General features: G+C 51.5%; 2 protein-coding genes across 7 annotated transcripts in view; one reads left to right on the forward strand and one right to left on the reverse strand.

The window, feature by feature from the left end:
- The window catches only part of LAMB3 (laminin subunit beta 3), a 96886-nt gene extending 90704 nt beyond the window's left edge, over positions 1–6182 (forward strand). Inside the window, exons 21-24 of the mRNA XM_038749052.1 lie at positions 2221–2362; positions 2891–3067; positions 5133–5286; positions 6031–6182. Coding sequence (XP_038604980.1) covers positions 2221–2362; positions 2891–3067; positions 5133–5286; positions 6031–6167 — 610 coding nt within the window. The 3' untranslated portion in view covers positions 6168–6182. The remainder of the gene's footprint in view (positions 1–2220; positions 2363–2890; positions 3068–5132; positions 5287–6030) is intronic.
- A 2175-nt stretch (positions 6183–8357) lies between these two features.
- CAMK1G (calcium/calmodulin dependent protein kinase IG) overlaps positions 8358–12626 on the reverse strand; it is a 43168-nt gene continuing 38899 nt past the window's right edge. For all 6 annotated transcript variants that reach the window (XM_038749766.1, XM_038749767.1, XM_038749765.1 and 3 more), the window contains 4 exons: positions 12240–12327; positions 10283–10722; positions 9736–9865; positions 8358–8895 (listed from right to left, as the gene is read on the reverse strand). In XM_038749766.1, the coding sequence (XP_038605694.1) occupies positions 9775–9865; positions 10283–10722; positions 12240–12327 (619 nt within the window). In that variant the 3' untranslated portion in view covers positions 8358–8895; positions 9736–9774. The remainder of the gene's footprint in view (positions 8896–9735; positions 9866–10282; positions 10723–12239; positions 12328–12626) is intronic.

Below are 12626 nucleotides of genomic sequence, written 5' to 3' on the forward strand. Positions count from 1 at the left end.
CTAGGCCACTTGTCTGCTGTGTGACCTCGGGCAAGTCACTTTACTTCTCTGAACCTCGATTCCTTCATCTGTAAAATGGGGATTAAGACTGTGAGCCCTATGAGGGACAGAGACTGTGCCCAATTCAATTATTTTGTATCTACCCCAGTACTTAGAACAGTGCTTGGCACATAGTAAGTGTTTAACAAATAGAAAAGCAGCATGGCTCAGTGGAAAGAACTTGGGCTTGGGAGTCAGAGGTCATAGGTTCTAATCCCAGCTCCGCCGCTTCTCAGCTGTGTTACTTTGGGCAAGTCACTTAACTTCTCTGTGCCTCAGTGACCTCATCTGTAAAATGGGGATTAAGACTGTGAGCCCACGTGGGACAACCTGATCACCCTGTATCCACCCCAGCGCTTTGTGCTTTGTGCATAGTAAGCATTTAACAAATGCCATTATTATTATTATTATTGTCCCTCCTGCTGGGTGGAACTACCCATCATTCCAGGGCTGAATGTTCAAAAAGGAGTCACTACTAACTGGCGGATCAATTAGTCAATCAGTGATATTTATTGAGTGTTTACTGTTTGACGAGCACTGTACTAAGTGCTTGGAAGAGTACAGTGTAATACAGCTGGTAGAATACAGCTGGTAGACATGATCCCTGCCCACAAGGATTTTACACTCTGGTGGGCATACACAGTGTGTACATTTCTTCAGATTTCCACTGACATTCCCCCCTGTCCCTGCTCTTCTCCCTCCAATGCCTTTAGCCCCATCCTGGATCAGGCCTGGAAAAAGAATTAGTTGGGTTCCACCAAATCCTGCCCCTTGAATTCTGCTCTGTTACAGCTGTGTCATCGCAGTGGTTCCCCTGGTCATTATTAATAATAATAATAATAACAATAATAATAATAGTGGTATTTGTTAAGTGCTTACTCTGTGCCGGATACTGTGGGGGGATACTAGCATCCTTGATATGTTCATTCATTAATTCAATTGTATTTATTGAGCACTTACTGTGTGCAGAGCTTTGTACTAAGCACTTGGGAAGTACAAGTCGGCAACATGTAGAGACGGTCCCTACCCAACAACGGGCACACAGTCTAGAAGGGCTCACAGTCATGTCCCAGGTCCTGGGTAGGTGATGCCAGAGGGAGACCAGAAGAGCCGGAGAAACCAGGGTAATGGTGAGAGGAAGGTGGGAAGCAGAAGGCTGAGTGCCAAGTCTGGAGTTCCTGGTGCCAGGACTCATCGACTCCCGGGGGTGGAGAAAGAGTTGGCGCTCACCTCCATGCCTGTAGCGGAGCTGAAACTAGAGCTGTCCATGAGCCTGAGCATCCACGTCTTCAGGCTGGCCCCGAGGTCCCCAGCATTCACATGGAAAACACTTGGCCCTGCTGATTCTTCAAACCTACCTTTGGCCACCCATTTCCTCCTCATCAAACCCAAACTTGTGGTCACAGGCAATGTGGTCTACCGGAAAGAGCTTGGGCCTGGGAGTCAGGGGACCTGGGTTCTAATCCTATCTCTGCCATTTGCCTGCTGGATGACCTTGGGCAAGTCAGTTAATTTCTCTGTGCCCCAGCTTCCTCATTTGCCCAAGGTCACACAGCAGACAAATGGCGGAGCAGGAATTAGAACCCATGACCTTCTGACTCCCAGGCACATGCTGGAGATTTTGTTTTATCTCAAGTATTCTAGGTTTTACTCATTTTGAATGTGCTGAAGCATCTTTTTCCCAACCCCACCTGTAACGGTAGGCTGGGAGGGGAGCGACAAGGAGAGGTAGCCCACCTGGGTCAGAGGGACCAGAGCAGCATTGTGTATTGGATAGAACACAGGCCTGGGAGTCAGAAATTCATGGGTTCTAATCCTGGCCCCTCCACTTGTCTGCTATGTGACCTTGGGCAAGTCACTTCATTTCTCTGGGCCTCAGTTACCTCATCTGTAAAATGGGGATTGAGACTGTGAGCCCCACATGGGATGGGGGCTGGGTCCAACCGATTTGCCTGTATCCACCCCAGCGCTTAATACAGTGCCTGTCACATAGTAAGCGCTTAACAAATACGATCATTATTTATTTATTCTGGGCCCTGGGCCTGTGACTTTTTCCCGACACTCTCCTGGGGGAGCCATGACGCTGAGGGGACAAGGGGACAAGGGTCATGATCCTTCCCCTGTACTCCCCTGGGGTTGCAAGGGTAACCAGGAGCATCATCTCTTGTTGGGATTGTTCAGGAATCGTGCCAATGCTATGGAGGGCCGAGTGGAGGATGTGATGGAGAACCTGCGCCAGGGCAGCTCTGCCCTCCAGGAGGCAGAAGATACCATGAGTGGCACCAGCTATTCCCTGAATCTGCTCGGGGACCGGATCTCTGAGGTGAGCTTCCGGCTTCCTGATGAGAAGATTAGAGCTTGCCTGGGGACCTGAGAAACTAGACAAGGAGCTTAATGGAAACCAGGCAATGGGATTGAGCGAAATCAGGGGGTGAGCCCCAAAGCGGTGGTCTCTTGGTTCCTTGGATCAGTTTTCCATGGGACTTAGATTGGAGAGGAGCCCTGGGAGTGTTGACTGTAGATAGATACTGGAATCCCTGAGCCCAGGGAACTGGGGAGCAGGAGGATAGGGTGGGAATGGCACATGGGAGAGGAGGGGATTGGTTGGAGTGTGAATTAGGGGAGGAGATATTGAGGAAGGGGGCATTTTTCAGGTGGCCCATAGTTTCGGCAAACCCTTTCTCTGGCTGATGGGAAGGGCTGGGAGGGGCTGGGAGGGGCCAGGTGTTGGCGCAAGTGGGTGGAGGTGGAGTGTCTGGGAGTGATCAGGTGTTGGGGCAGGACTAGGTGGAGATGGGGAAGGAGGGAGAGGAGGCCCGAGAAACCACCCTGAAACCCTTGGCCTCTGCAGGTCAGGCAAGTGTTCGATCAGACTGATAGGGCGGTGGCGACCATGATGGGGCAGCTGAGTGACTTACGGCAGAGGATTGAGAGACTGCGGACCCTGGCCACCCAGCAGCGGACGCAGGCAGCTGAAGCCCAGCAGAAGGCAGATGGGGTCAGCGGGAGTACAGCGCTTGCCGAGAAGGTACAGGGGCGGGGGAAGCCAAAGGGGATACGCAAGGCCAAGCGGCTGAACTCCTATTGTGATCGCCCTGTGGGGGAGGCTGAGGGCAGAGAGAATGTGGCCCTGCTGAACAGATGGGGAAACTGAGGTCCTGGGAGGACGAGTGACTTGGAAAAGGTCACCCGCTTTCAGCCTGCATTTTAAGCTGTGGCCTGGGCCCCACCTCCAAATGTCCACTTTACTGGGTTGTCATCTTCCAGAAGCTGGCAGGTGGATGCTCAGAGTCCTCATGCTCATCAGCGCTGCTTTTCCTCCAGTCTTCAGCACCTGGGCCCATAATAGCCATCTTTTTTTAATGGCATTTGTAAAGCACTATGTGCCAGGCACTGTACTAAGTGCTGAGATTAGATTAAGATTGTGAACCCTAAGTGGGACAAGGACTGTGTCCAACAAAATTTGCTTGTATCCACTCCAGTGCACAGAACAGTGCCTGGCACATAGTAAGCGCTTAACAAATCCCACAAGTATTTTTATTACTATAGATGCAAGGTTGGACACAACCCATGTCCCATTTGGGGCACACAATCTTAATCCCCATTTTACAGATGAGGTAACTGGATGAGGTAACAGAGAAGTGAAGTGACTTACCCAAGGTCCCACAGCAGACAAGGGGTGGAGCTGGGATTAGAACACAGGTCCTCCTGACTCCCAGGCCCTTGCTCTATCTACTATTCATTCATTCAATCATATTTATTCAGCATTTACTGTGTGCAGAGCACTGTACTAAGCACCTGGGAAGTACAAGTTGGCAACATATAGAAACGGTCCCTACCCAACAGCGGGCTCACAGTCTAGAAGGGGGAGATAGACAACAAAACAAATCTACTAGGCCTCCCACTGCCCACCCAACTGAATTCCCTGGCCCAGTTTGGGCCCCACACCTGCTCTCATTCCTGCTTCTTTGCCCCCAATTTTCTGGACCACCTCTCCCCACCATCAGGGTGGGTAATTCAAAGCTCACTGTATCTTGCGACGCCATACTATCTAGTGCTGTCTCTCTTTCTGTCTCCACTCTGGGTTGGATGCCTTCCTCACCAAGCCCGACTCCCTGTTACTTAGGCAGCCAGCCCAGGCAGGGGACAATTGCCCCTTTCCCCTTCTTCCCTCCCTTCCCACTGTAGAGGCTGGAGTCTGGCCCCAGAGAAGCAGCATGGTGTAATGGATAGAGTACAGACCTGGGAGTCAAAAGGTCATGGTTTCTAATCCCGGCTCTGTTGCTTGTCACTGTGACTTTAGGCAAGCCACTTATTGATAATTATGGTATTTGTCAAGTGCTATGTGCCAGGCACTGTTCTAAGCACTGAGATAGATACAAGATAGTCTGGTTGGACACAGTCCCTGTCCCACATAAAGTTCACAGTCTTAATCCCCATTTTACAGATGAGGGAACTGAGGCCCAGAGAAGTTAAGAGCCTTGTCCAAGGTCACACAGCAGACAAGTGGCAGAGCAGGGATTAGAACCCATGATCTTCTAACTCCCAGGCCCATGCTGTATCCATCAGGCCATTCTGCTTCCCTGTGCCCTGCTTAACTTCTCTGGGCTTCAGTTACCTCATCTGTAAAATGGGGATTGAGACTGTGAGCCCCATGTGGGACATGGACTTTAACCAATCCGATTTGCTTGCATACACCCCACTTCTTACTACAGTGCCTGGCACATAGTAAACACTTAACAAATACCATAATAATTATTATTATTATTGCCTGCTAGGTGACCCTGGGCAAGTCTGTTGCTCCATTCCTTATCTGCAAAATGGGGGTTCAATCACCGTTTTTCTCCCTACTTGTACTGTGAGCCCCATGTGGGACAGGGACTGTGTCTGATCTGATTATCTTGTTTCTACCCTAGTGTTTAGTACAGTGCTTGGCACATAGCAAGCACTTAACAAATACCACAATATTCTTATTATCAGCTGTCAGCCCGGGTCTTGCCACCTACTGCTCCATGGGGAACCACCGGTGGTGTAAACACCACTAGCTGAAGTGTTCCAGTCTAAATCACCACCCTCCCACTTCCTGTCTGTAGGAATTGGCTTCGCTGAAGCAGTACTATGCCAAGCTGAAGAACAAACTGGAGAAGGGCCCTGTACCAGGGAAGCTGGGGACCAGAATTACGCATGTGAAGATGGAGGCGGAAGAGCTATTGAAGGAAACCATGTGGATTTGGAACAGGATGGAAGGTAAAGTGGGTGGGGAGGGGGGTCAGGGCTTGCGGTTCTGAGGCCTGGAGCAACTGAGGGACTGTGGAGTGGAGAGTCCTCCAGCCCCCTCCATCTGCTGCCAGCCAGCTGCCTTTGCCATCTCCCCCACCTAGGGGGTCCTCAGATCTTACTGGCCAGAGGTGGCAGGCTGCAGACAATATATGAGCCCAACTGGCTGTTGGCTGACAACAACAAGGCCTAGCAGCTGGTTCTGGTGACTCTTTCCTAGCTGTGGAGGCCACAGCAGGGACATCTGCCATTCTTAATCTCCTTCCTTCCCCATGATTCTGGGACACCACAAACACATAAGCATCCCCTCCCTACAGCCATCCCTCATTCCCAGGTGCTCAACTCCAGCTGGGAGTCTAAGACTCATTCCTGCCCAGTTTCCACCCTGGATGCATAAATCTGAGGGCTTTATGAGCCAGAGCCAGTGCCCAGCTTCTCTCTGGGGGAAGAGAAGAGGGTAGCGGAAGATTTTGGGACATATAATGTGATTTTTGGAACCTATTTCTGCTAGGCACCTTGGACCTTACAAACCCAGATCCATGCTGCCTCCCGAGTCCAGAAAAACGAATAAGACAATCTGGGGGCTCATGTACTTTTGTTGTTGGAGCTTCTGCAGGGAGGTTCTGAGACCTGGAGGGATGGGAGAATGGGAGAATGTGTGACGGGGGGGTGGACCCCAACTGGCCTTTGACCCCAGCCTCTGTGTGCCCCCAGATATTGAGGGTGAGCTGAGGAATGGAAACGAAGCCATCCATCGCCGCTCCATGGAGCTGGTGGGACTGGAGCAGCACTTGGAGACAATCCGAGACCAAATCAGCAAACGCGTGCTCTTCTATGCCTCCTGCAAATAAACCCCATCCCATCTTGCCCTTCTGTGGCCCCCCTGCCCGCCTCAGGTCAGATGGCTGGCCTGAAATTTCACCTAAGTCCCGGTCCGGGCCTGCAGCCTGCCCATCCTGCTCACCTGCAGCCTCCATGCCTATCCTGGGATGGATGGCTGGTTAGAATAATTGCCTCGGGCCTGGCCTAGATCCTCTCTGCAAGCCAGAATGAATGCTGTCAGGAGGATCAAGGACGGACTCAGGGACCAAGCTCGGGAGCTGCAGCTGTCTCTCACAACTGGGGCCCTGCTGGTGGCATAGTGGATTGTTGAGGAGGGTGGAAGGGTTGGCTGCTGGCCCCTGCAGCCTGGACCAGAAAGTGAGGGAGTGGCAGCTGGAAGCCTTCCTCTAGGAGATCAGATCCTTGTTCTCTGTGGGAGCCATGGTGAGCCAGGCTTCAGGCCAAGGGATGACCACCTCAATATAGACCCTTCACTGTAGGGCTTAAATTGTGGGATTTCTTAAGTGCTTACTATGTGCCAGGCACTGTACTAAGCATTGGGTTGGATAACAAGCAAATTGGATTGGGGTATAGCTTAGTGCTGCCTGCATCAAGTTAGCAGATGGGGAAGGGATTTAAGCTTAGTACAGTGCCTGGCACATAGTAAGCACCTAACAAATAACATAATAATAATAATAATAATTTTTAAGCTTTCATCTTCAGTAATAATAATAATAATTGTTAAGCACTTACTAGGTGCCAGTGCTGAGGTAGATAGAATACAGTTGCATCAGACACAATCCCCATCCCACACAGAACACACAGTCAAAGGAGATGGGAGCCAGGCATTGGGTCCCCATTTTACGGATGAGGAAACTGAGCCATTGAGAAGTCAAGGGACTTGCCCGAGGTCACAAAGCAGGCAAGTGGCAGAGCTGCAATTAAAGCCCATTTCTCCTGACTCTCAGTCCTGCCGTCTTTTCCCAAGGAAATGCTGCTTCTCCTAGCTCCTCTTCTCCATGGAGACTTTCTCTTCCAGAAAAGCGGTGGACTCCTGAGCCGGTGGGTCTCCAGGGGAACAGAGGAGAGAAGGTGGTAGGCCAGCCCTATCCCCAGCTTACAGGTCAGAAAGCCAGCTTCTCCTCAGGCTCGGCTACCTCCTGACGCATACTGGACCCCTATGGAAATGACTTCTGAGTCACTGGGGAACTGCTAGGGTGGTGCCTGCTTCTGGGCTCTACCTGTTCTGTAGTAGGTTGAGACGAGGGCAAGACCCCCTGCCCAAGAGTTGCTAGGGAATGGGGGAGCAGCTGTCTCAGTATGGGTGATGACGATGACGCGGTGGGGGTAAGTGGTCAGGGCTGGTCCATCTGTTAACTAGAACCCTTCAGGAGACCCAAGAGAGGTGTGTAAACTCCGAACAGCTCTCAATGGACCAGTGAACGCCTGACCCCTTCCCTGGGCTGCGAGAGAAGGCTGAGCCTGGAGGAGCCTTGTACCAACTCTGAAATACAGCTGAATCCCCAGGAGGCTGAGCCAGCAGTTGGGGAAGGTGGAAGAGGAAGTAGCTTGCGTCCATGGCTAGACTGGATGGGGGTGCCTGTAGGATAGGGGACCACATGGTCCGCGTGGTCCAGAGAAGCCACATGGCATAGCCAATAGAGCACGAACCTGGGAGTCAGAAGGTCGTGGGTTCTAATCCTAGCTCTGCCATTTGTCTGCTGTGTGACCTTGGGCAAGTCATTTCATTTCTCTGTGCCTCAGTTCTCTCATCTGTAAAATGGGGATTGAGGCTGTGAGCCCCATGTGAAACAGTAACTGTGTCGAACTCGATTTGCTTGTATCCACCCCAGCGCTTAATAGTAAGTACTTAACAAATACCGTCATTATTGTTATTATGTGTCAGACAACTCCGGTGGCCCAGGGACAGCTGGAGTCTCTCCCCACTCAATATTAATCATAAAAACAACAACAACAATAATAATAATTGTGATATTTGTTAGGTGCTTCCTATGTGCCAAGCACTGTTCTAAGCACTGGAGTAGATAAAAAGTAATCAGGTTGGACAAAGTCCCTGTCCCACATGGGGCTCAATGTTTTATTCCCCATTTCACAGATGGGGAAACTGAGGCACAGAGAAGCAAAGTCACTTGCCCAAGGTCACAGAGCAGACGAGTGGCGGAGCCAGGATTAGAACACAAGAGGAGCCATGATGTTACTAGAGAAAAATATGTCCATTTTTATTAAGCAGAACACTAAATACACATCTGCGGCCAGGGAAGCAGGATCGCAGAGGGAGGAGCTGGGGCAGGGGCAGGGGCTTCGGTAGAAACCAAGAAAACACCAGAAGGAAAACCTGCACATGGGTCAGGGAGAGGGGGGGCAACTGAGAACCATAGCCTAAGGCCGGGTTGGTGAGATCACACAGCCTGGGGGCTGGGGAAAGCGGGGCAGAGGGGGGCGCCCATATGGCTTTGATTGGAACAAATGGCACAGCGTGGCCAAGCCCACCAAGTTTCACCCGGGCCGGGGACCCAAGAGGCAGCTAGCCAGATACACCAATGGCAGAGGGGTCAGGCAGGGGAGCTGAGCCTGAGGACACTTGCTGCTTGGGCCTGGACAGAGATCCCTTTCCCTGCTGAGGCTCACCCCGAGGGCCTCTGTTGCTCTTTCTCTCTCACCGAGGATGCTCCCCGTTCCCTTATCAGCAGGTTGAAGGTCTGCCTTGGAGGGGCAGAGGAACGCCCAAGACCAATTCTGAAGAAAGAAACAGAGTAGATTTGTCAGCTGGGTTCCCCTGGCCCATCCTCTTACCAGGCCTTCTGGGACTGAAGAGAAGGGCAGAAGTACTTCCTCTGCCATTTGCCATAGGCCGAACCAATGTCCCCCGAAAGGCCACCTCAACAGCCAGGCATGAAATAGCCCAAACCTCCATTGATTCAGAAAATGTTCTCCCCTTCCAAAGCACAGATGGCTGGCCTGGGCTGGGTGGGAACAAAAAGCCTCAGCAATTTCCTCCATTTTCCTCCTCCCACTAGGTGTCAGCCTCTTTCTGAAATGGCACTTACTGGTCACTTCCTCTCTGACTTTTCTTCAGAAAAATATGTTAGAAACCTCACAACCTCCCCCCCCCCCAAAACAAAACAATACTTGGAAAGAGTCACCCCTTTCCTGTCGGCAGTGCACCATGCTGGGTCATCCTCAGTTATGGGCTCAACTGCAGGGGTTGCACCACTGACCAAAGCGTTGTTTTACTGTGTCCTTGCTGGTCTACTCCATCCTTACTCCCTCGGTTCCCAGGCCTTCCTCTCCCCCCACTGCTATTTCCGAGCCCCTAGAATTTGAGGATCAGCAAGGTAAACTGACGGTTAGGTTACCTCGGTTACACCTCAGGGTTTCAGGTGATTTCTCTTTCCAACCAGCAGGGTCATCCTGGCTGGGGACCTACTGACTGACACCCCCCCTTCCCCCGCACCCCCACCGAGTCCTACCTCCCCAGTCCCACCCCTCAACTGGGATTTACCCTCTAGGACTGAAGCTTTCATCTTTCTCCTCACTCCCCACCCCCCTGCCCCCAGCACTTTCTCACTCCCTTACCTTAAAAATACAGTGATGCAATAATGGCGGTTCTGCAGATCACATGATCAAACAGACTCCAGTCTGCCCACTGCGGCAGTGAGAATGGGCACTGGCCTTGACCGGGACGATTACCTCTGATTTGTAGTGCCTGGTGAGGAAATGGGACAGCAGGATTTGAGCTTTTCTAGGAGTGGAGATGGATCCAGAGGCAGTGAAAGAGACTGAAGGAGTCAGACACAAAAGGATTACCCCACCCCATCTCCCTGGGCTCAGAGAGACCCAGGGTCTCTCTGTGTTAAAACCTCAAGTTGTAGTCCTCTTTCCATGCCTCCCTTCACCCCCACAACAGCCCCACAAGAGAGTCCAGCAGTATCACATCTATTTACCCTGCCAGACTCTCCCAAGCGCTCAGTACAGTGCTCTGCACACAGTATACACTCAGTAAATAGCATGACTGATTGATTGATCTAACTCAAAGGGAACAAACAGGAAGGAAAGAAGCTCTGAAGCTTCTGTAGTCCTTGAGCTCTCAGGCCCACAGATGCCCTGTCCTGGAAATACCCACTGTTTCTTGTTGGTCCTTTTGAGGAGCACTGGCTCTGAGCAGAAGGACGCCTTGCCCTTCTCGCTGCTTTTCAGACAGTTAGAGCAGCAGCTGCAGGGGCTCCCGCTGAGAGGGCGCTGGTGCATGGGGACGAGGCTGCTGCTGATCTGCAGGGAGCCGTTGACCAAGCAGTTGACTGATCTGTTGTCAGAGACGGCGTCGCCCGGGGCGGGGAGAAGGACCGGGTGCTGGCAGGCCATCCGAGGCATCATGGGAAGCAGTGCGCTCTTGTCTGGGTTGGAGGCCTTGGGGATGCTGACCATGGGGCCGCTGGGCCGGGACGTCTCGGACCCCTGGACGACGGGCAGCCTGATTCCAGCTTCGGGAACGGTCCTTGGGTTGTGCAGGTTCATATGTAGCTTTCTCATATGGTGCACCACGGTTGCTGCATTGAATGCTTGCTGGGAGGAAGCAGAAAAGTTCCCTGCCTTTCGCAATGGGCTTCCAGGAAGCTGGTCCCCTTACTCTGGTCATTCTCTGAGTGGGGCACTGTGATGCCCAGTTCACAGGGGTGCCCCCTGCTCTAGCTGAACCCACTAATGCAAAGAAAACCCAGGGGCAAATCCACCTTAGATTACATCTGATAGGACTGCATTGTACCTCTGCCATTGCTTAGCACATAGTAAGAGAATCAATCAGTCAGTAATAATAATAATGGTACTCGTTAAGCGCTTGCTATGTGCCAAGCACTGTTCTATGTGCTAGGGTAGATACAAGTTAATCGGGTAGGACACAATCCCTGTCCCACATGGGGCTCACACTTTTAATCCCCACTTTACAGATGAGGTAACTGAGGCCAAGACAAGTGAAGTGATTTGCCCCAGGTCACACAGCAGACAAGTGGCAGAGCAGGGATTAGCACCCAGGCTTTTTTGACTCCTAGGCCCATGCTCTATCCACTAAGCCACAAATCAATGTCATTTATTGAGCACTCACTAGGTGCAGACTACTGTACTAAGTGCATGGTGACCTAATGGAATAAGCACGGGCTTGGAACTCAGAAGACCTGGATTCTAATCCCAGCTCTCCTACTTGCCTGCCATGTGACCTTTGGCTAGTCGCTTCACTTCTCTTTGCTTCACTTTCCACCTTTGTAATAAGGAGATAAGAAACCTGTTCTTCCTCCTGCTTAGATTATGAACCCCGTCTAGGACAGGGACAGGGCCTGATCTGCTTGTATTGTAAAATGAGGATTAAATACCTCATCTATCAAATGGAGATTAAATACCTGTCTTTGCTCCTACTTAGAATGAGAGCCCCATGTTGGACAGAGGCTGTGCTCGATCTGAATGCTTAGTACAGTGCTTGACACATAGTAAACACTCAGAAAATACAACAGTTATTATTATTGTATTATATTTACTCCAGGACGGCGCTTGATATAAAGTAAGCGCTTAACTAATTCCACAATGATTATTATTGTTGTTTGTATGGTGAAGGTTTGACCACGAAGGGGCAGTAGTGAACTAAGTGGGAGGGTAGTCAGACAGAGAATTAGGAGCTGGTAAATTGGGTGGGAAGAGTTATTTGGAACACTCAGGACTCAGGTGGATTTCATTTACAAATTCCCTCCTCCTCAGGGGCTGGGGACAAGTTAAGTACTGGAAATGAAGGGGGCTCTGGGTCAGGGAGGGTTAGGAATTCACTCCTTCTAGAGGTTAAGCCTCTAGGAGCCTGAGTCCCACGGTCTTCCTGTGCTAATAATAATCATAGTAATTATGGTATTTGTTAAGTGCTTACTATGTGCCAGTCACTGTACTAAGCACTAGGGAGATCAACTGGGTTTCTGACTCAATCAGTCGTATTTTAAAGCTCTTATTGTGTGCAGAGCACTGACAACCCCAGCCTTTGAGCCCGTCTCCATCCGGCCCTTCTATGCTGAGCCCCCACCCTGACCCCAATGTCCCCTGCAACTCACCCGCCACTTGCTTTTGGCAAAGTTCTTCTGGATCTGGAGACTGACGGACGCATAGATGTCGCGATGCAGGGCAGTGTTGCCATCAATCCTGCGGTGGTAGGGAGGGGTGCTTAGCAGAGGGGGGGCTCTGCTGGCTGCAGGCAGGGGCTACCCCCATCCTGGGGGAGGCCAGCCCAGCTGTCTACAACCAGTGAGGAGGTGATGTGTGGTGGGTAGGGTGGGGAAGGGTCTTGCTGCATTTGGGTGGGTTGGTGCAGAGAGCTTCTCTCCCTTCCAAGAAAGCTCAGAGCCAAACAAAAGGTGGCCAGTTTGGGCTTCTGCAGCCAGGGCGAGGGGCCAGGGGCAGAGAGGCTTGCGACTGAGGCTTCCTCTTCACTCGGGTCTTCC

The sequence above is a fragment of the Tachyglossus aculeatus genome, chromosome 7 (assembly GCF_015852505.1).
Source record: "Tachyglossus aculeatus isolate mTacAcu1 chromosome 7, mTacAcu1.pri, whole genome shotgun sequence".
In the NCBI taxonomy this organism is placed as follows: Eukaryota; Metazoa; Chordata; class Mammalia; order Monotremata; family Tachyglossidae; genus Tachyglossus; species Tachyglossus aculeatus.